General features: G+C 42.6%; 1 protein-coding gene across 3 annotated transcripts in view; it reads right to left on the reverse strand.

Moving 5' to 3' along the window:
* The window catches only part of Sdccag8 (serologically defined colon cancer antigen 8), a 201,260-nt gene that overhangs the window by 146,775 nt on the left and 47,677 nt on the right, over positions 1–6,808 (reverse strand). For all 3 annotated transcript variants that reach the window (XR_003377060.1, XM_005348997.3, XM_026779834.1), the window contains exon 11: positions 1,498–1,632. Coding sequence is in view for 2 of the 3 variants with exons in the window: in XM_005348997.3 (XP_005349054.1) it covers positions 1,498–1,632 (135 nt within the window). In the remaining variant the exon portion in view is untranslated. The remainder of the gene's footprint in view (positions 1–1,497; positions 1,633–6,808) is intronic.

Below are 6,808 nucleotides of genomic sequence, written 5' to 3' on the forward strand. Positions count from 1 at the left end.
GTTGTGAGCCACCACGTGGTTGCTGGGAATTGAACTCAGGACCTCTGGAAGAGCAGCCAGTGCTCTTAACCTCTGAGCCATCTCTCCAGCCCCACCTCTCACTTTCTTAGTCCTCATTGTTTCCTTTATTCATCCACACACCTGAACTTCTAAGACGAGTCGAGGCATTATACTGAGCCGGAATTACCATCTCAGGCTTGGAAACTAGTCCAAATTCATTTAGTCTAAAATGTCACTCTCTGCTGTTTGAGTCCTTGTGGGCAGCTGTAGGGCCCAGAGCTCATTCGTTACTTCACGATGCTTCATCAGAGGTGTCTCCTGCAATGACCCACAAACCAATGCCACGGATTTCACCTGCAAACCCATCCCAATGCCCATTCCTCCACAGACCCCACTTCCAACCCAGTCTCCAGACAGACACAGAAGGTATGCTAGCAAGCAGGACCTTCTTAAATCCCTTCATCAGCAAGCATGACTTTAAGGAATTGGAGAATTAAACCGTGAAAAGCGAAATAGCTCTTTTTGTAAGTTGTATATGTACAAATTAATGTATAAGCTAAAACATTTCTGATTAATTATAAAGTAACAATGAAATAAAATGTATCAAAACTTAAGAATGTAGGTTATAAAGTTATAAAATTATCTGTGAATTTAGTGGTAAAGAGGAATTTATTTCATTTATATAATTATGTATGCCAATACTCGGTTTCTTACTAGTCAAGTGATTTACGTGAAACCCAGATAAACTAGCACTCTTAAGTCAGTTAAACCATTATACTTCACTGGAAGCATAGTGCTGCAGTATTTTAATATATAACTTAAGCATTAATAAAATAGGAATTTATGCTAAATCTAAGATTTAACTAAGAGTTTAATCTAAACTCTTGGTTTTAGAAGCAGATCTGAAAATGAAATGAGAGGAAGAAATTTTTATATCAGGCACCCCTTTCAGGATGTCTTAAATAGTTATTGGGAAGACCAGCCTCGCGCTGTCTGCAGAAAAACAACCACTCCTAGTTAACTAATGCAGAAAAACGAGCTTCGTTAAGGAGGGCACAATTAAGGCACTATAACTCCCAAACGCGAGTCTGTCTTTGCCAATTATTTGGTAGAAATTATCCTTGGATTTTCAGTACCATGGAGGGGATGCTTGTGCTAATGTTTGCTGTTAGACTCACTAAGTTGACTCTTATTAAATAACAAAACTTTTCTATTCCAAACTTCTTCCTGACCACACCAGGAGCTTTGGATATTAAGGGAAATGGTTTCAGAGTAGACGAGACGCCTCAGACAGTATCTGAACAAGAGGAGATCCCCCAGCGGAGAGAAAACTGACTCTGACTTCTACAGGAGTACCATGGCCATGGCATGTGTGTGCCCACACACACGTACGCACGCACACACAAACATAAACACACACACTAAATAAATCTAAACAAAAGTATTTTCAAAGAAAATATGTACTAAAGCAATTAATAAAGCAGGTCTTGCTCAGACCTCTGAGACATCCGCTTCCTGAGAAGCAAGCCGGCTCTGCGCGTCCTCCAGTTGGCTGACAGCCGAAACCTTCTCCCTAGTCACCGTTTCCACCTGGGCCTCCAGCTGGGCAATATTCTGAGATAGGATCAATATCTGTGAGGAAACAAAGAATTCAGCCATGGTAATTCAAAAGTATTAAAAAGTCATTTCAATAGTTCAGTGTCCGCACCCCTTCTGGGCTCCGTTATTTCTGTGTGGTCTGAATATGTCCACTTCTCTCCTTCCTCAGCTCACCTCATCACCTCAAAACCTCCTTCACTCCTGACTCTTACTTATTGGGAAAAGGTGTACGATGATAAAGTCCAAAGGCTGGTTGAAACCCTAGACAGCAGATATGATAGCTATAAAACAGACTGTGATGGGGACATTTCAAAGGGGGCATGGGGAACCCGGCAACTCTTAGGTCCCTTCTCACATGGCCTTGAAACATTAGGAAAGGTAATTTAAAGAGAGGAGATCCCCTCCCCCCAAATCAACACAGGGTTCTCGGCTGCCCTCTCTCACAAGCCCCACTCATCCTCTCGTTATTTATTGTTCCTCAGTCCTGTCAAGAACCAGGTGTGCAATTATCTCCTGTCTTCCAGAAAGCCCTCCTCGATGTCCGTTCCCAGCACAGGTGACCGTCACGCCCTGCTAATCAGCTACTGTGCACACTTAAGCCTGCTCTCTGTACTTGCTTCCCTTCTCACAGTCCTGCCCCTGCCTTCCTGACTGCTTAATACTCTGAGAGTTACACTGGCATGTAATTCCGCAGCAAGGTCTGCATATGCCACCTGACCCAGCTCCGCCTCTGTATACCACTGCCATGGTACTAATTATACCATTCTATTGTTTTCACCTGTCCCTTTGGTTTTTGGTTTTTTGGTTTTTGTGCTAGAAGTTCCTCAAGGGCATGTTTATTAAAAGGCACCAAATGTTCCATGAGTATATGGATGAATAATTAGGATTATTTCTAATTTTTCGGAGGGAGTCTATATCAGGTCTTACTCGTCTCTTCTCAGAACCAAAAATGCTTTCTAGTCCTTAGCCTTCGTGGCTGTGCTCTGTTTCAAGTGATTCCAATTTTTCTAGGCTAACCTCTTAGTTGAACTGACACATCTAAAATGAAAGAATGCTACCTTAAGCCAGAACAAAGCATATGGGGATTTCTATTTCATCTGCTAGAGAAACAATAATGCTTGAATTCTACCATAGTCCCTGACAGGGAGACATTGTTCTATAACTGAAATAAGTAACTAAAATTTTGTCATACATATAAGCTTATAAGAGGTGGGAGAGATGGCTCAGTGGTTAAGAGCACTGGCTGCTCTTCCAGAGGTCCTGAGTTCAATTCCCAGCACCCACATGGAAGATCATATCTGTCTGTCACTCCATATCCTGGGTTACTGTGACACCTTCACACGAACATACATGCAGGCAAAATATCAATAAGCATAAAATAAAATACCCCTCAAAACAAAACCAAATAAGCCTAATTAAGGTCATTTGTTCATACATGCAGAAACAAAAGGCTAGAGGAACAAGAGACAGCAATAAGAATGGGAGAATAAATATGATGAAAATATATTATACGCATGCATGAAAACATCCTGATGAAACCACTGTTGTACATAATTAATATATGGCAATAAAAACTCTCTTAAGATATCAATATTGAACCATAGTTTTGGTAAGTGAAGAGCATCAGAGCAATAAACTGAGGTAAGGTGTCTACATTTGACTACATAAGTAGCATACCTGACGCTCGTGCAAAAAACAAGCCCTGTAGATTCTTTGTAATTTCAAATGATCAACAATTGACTTTTCTAAAATCACGGAGAACTGAATACTTGGCTTAGTTATTTTCATGTCCCAAACATTAAAAGATTGTACAAAAACTTAATTTCGGCATAGCTTTGCTAATACCAAACTGCAAAGTACCTTTGTGCATATTACAATCTGAACCAATAATTAAGTGTCAAAGGAAATAACAGAGCAAATCAAGTATCAATTTAATTTCCTTAATTTAAGAACTCAAATTCATGACTATCCATATCATAAACCTGAAATTATAGGTCTTCTGGAACCATACAACAGCAGTAAATTTTAGTGAAGCTAATTAAACTAATATATTACGTATTTATGTGGAGATAAATCTGACTGTTAAACATATTAGGGATGCTCTGTGTTTCAAGTAAATCTGCAGATATTTATTTTGCTAATTGTAAGTTCTGTCCATTTCTATTACAAGGCATACATCCCTTCCGCTGGACTCCCGCCCTCTACCACCCATCATTTAGATCCTCTGCCCACTACCTGTCTGCTGCCTCCTGTCACCCACTTCCTGAGCTCCCCCTCCTATTGTCACACCTTCTTCTCCCCCACGCCCACCATCTGGAAGTCAGCATTACACTGCAGGAGCTTCTCCATCCACATCTGTTGCAGGGCCAGAAGCAACACAGACAGCTGCAACACGGCTGGATGTCCAAGGCACTGACATCAGGTAAGTTCTTTAAACTTTGACAGGGGAAAGGAAGGGACAAGGACACCTGGGTTGGCAAAGCTTGAGAGAGATTTCTGCAAAGCGGTTTCCAGAACATCGAATATTGCATGAACTGGTAGAAGAGATACAAGAAATTAAGGATTCAGGCAATGGGCTATTGTCAAGAGAACCAACTAAGAAAATGTGTGGGCGGGGGGGGGGGGGTGATGGACTGAACTAACAAGCCAGAGGGGCTCCGTACAAACAAGGCCCATACTGAAAGCAAGAGACAAACTCACAGCAGGTGATATTCATGGGGAATGATGCAGACATGGGCAGGCAGGCAGAGACACCTGTCCTCCTAGAGTTTCCCACACAAATGGGGGAGCAGGGAAGGAGATGACTACCTACTGTTGGGAAACCAGAAGCACCTATTTGTGCGGTAACTTTACCAACCTAATATTTACAGGTAATGATTAATTTGTCACTTTCCCTATTAGATTGTATTCCAAAGCTTGGTGCCGTGTGCGTGCGTGTTGTATATGTGTGTACTTGTTTGTGTGCACTGTACATGTGTGTATGTAAATACAAATGTACACATTCATGCTGAGGTCAGAAGTCAGCCCTGATATCTTCGTCATTCACTACCTACCTTAGTTTTTTTTTTTTTTTTTTGGTTTTTCGAGACAGGGTTTCTCTGTGGCTTTGGAGCCTGTCCTGGAACTAGCTCTTGTAGACCAGGCTGGTCTCGAACTCACAGAGATCCGCCTGCCTCTGCCTCCCGAGTGCTGGTATTAAAGGCGTGCTCCACCATCGCCCGGCCTACCTTAGTTTTTGAGGCAGAATCTCTCACGAAACCTGGACTCACAGATTCTGCTCCACGGGCTGGCCACCAAGCCCCAGGGATCCTTTTGTCCCCAACTCCCCAGGACTGAGTTTGCAGCACACACAGCCATGTCCAGCTTTATTATGTAGGTGCTGGGGATCAGGGATCCAAGCAATCCTCATGCTCCTGCGGTGAGCGCTTCACCAACTAAGCCAGCTCCCCAGCCCCAGAAAGCAGTTTTGAAAAGGAAAATGTTTTCTTTCTGATGCCACAGCTACAGTTGGATCAACTGACAATCCTTCCTATGCATTTATGAACACACTTATATACACAAGGATTATGCTATTTACAAATATGCAGAAATTTCTTTCTCATTTTGTTTCAATAACTACGTCATTCAATATTTTGCATTGGTAAGTTTTTATCCTGGGCATGAATTTCAAATCTGCCTGTGGAACTGTAAAGGGTCAGAACAAAAGAGCAAAACTGCAAGGTCTTTTGCAGGAGTGGGGAGGAGATGGGGAGGAGGAGGCAAGGACACGGTAAGGAGAGACAGGGATGCATGTTTGCTAGCTCTTAGCGCACATGAACACTAGTGAGGAAGATCGTGGAACCCGTGCCTGAGGCACCTCCATTCCAACTGCTGAAGCCGATTATACAGAAACTTCAGCGATACGGGAAACCAGGTACTTTCCCAGTGTTGCACACGTCTGTGCACTTCAGTCCCTTTAGAGAAAGAACTGTATCAGATTTGGATTAATGGAAATTGGATTGCTTGGATTAATTTTCAGTTCCCCTGAAATGAGATTAGGAAAACTAAGCTACTTGCCCAAGTTCATTCAAGAGAATACATACAGCTAGAGTTTGTATTCTCTGTCTGTCTGTACTGACTCACAGGTACAAGAAAGCTGCCCAGCAAACCCACTGCTCATTCCCTAAAATAAAAATGATAATAGGCACAGGCTCAGTTGTATTCAATGTCCACCATAAATGAGACTGGAAATACGAGTTTCAAAGCAAAGCATCATGGCTTTTAATCCCATCAAGCGCTTAAAGCAGTCATCACTCCCATGGATTGGACAAAGTTCCAGAAAGGTCAAACTGGACTTACTCCCACAGCTTCTTCTCTGAAGCCATTCTCCCTGCTGAGACCACCTGGGTGCTAGGACCTGGTGCTTCCTTACTCTTACAACTGTCCTTGTACTCAGGACACGACCAGAGACTCAATGTGCCAAAGCTTACTCCCCTGTGCCAGTGTGCTGCACTTCTGCTGCCACCTTCACTGGGGAAGTGCCCGCCAGGGAGACACTCCAGTACAAACGCACCTGGCATACCACCAAGCACAATCCGTTGCTCTTTTTCCCCTCTTTTTTGAAATTCTCATCCAAGTGTTTTAATATTATGAGGCTGAGTCAAAGGGTTTCCACTAAACAAACACCTTCCCAAATAAAAATATCCTAGTTGTGAACAATAGCTGTGTGGGTGAGTGGGTGTGTGTATTGGGGAACATTTTTTTAACCTGTGTGAATTTTGTTTATGCTGCATTTGTTTAACTCTGTGAAGCTGTGATTCTTTGCCTGTGTTAAACACCTGATGGTCCTAATAAAGAGCAGAATGGCCTGTAGCTAGGCAGGAGCAAGGACAGCTGTGGGTGGCAGGCAGAGAGCATAAGTAAAAGGAGAAACATGGAGAAGACGACATCAGAGGCCAGCCACCCAGCAAGCCACAGACAAAAAAGTAAAGAAATGTATACAGAAGTAGAAAAAGATAAGAGCCCAGAGGCAAACTGGCAAAAAAATAAGCCAAGCTAATGCCAGGCATTCATAACTAAGAATAAGCCTCTGTGTATGTAATATATTTGGAAGCTGGGTGGTGGGACCCTCATAAATTCAAAAGAGTAAAACATCACACAATGTGTGTGTGTGTGTGATTGATTCTATTTCTCTCTCTCTCTCTCTCTCTCTCTCTCTCTCTCTCTCTCT

The sequence above is a fragment of the Microtus ochrogaster genome, chromosome 6, assembly GCF_000317375.1.
Source record: "Microtus ochrogaster isolate Prairie Vole_2 chromosome 6, MicOch1.0, whole genome shotgun sequence".
In the NCBI taxonomy this organism is placed as follows: domain Eukaryota; kingdom Metazoa; phylum Chordata; class Mammalia; order Rodentia; family Cricetidae; genus Microtus; species Microtus ochrogaster.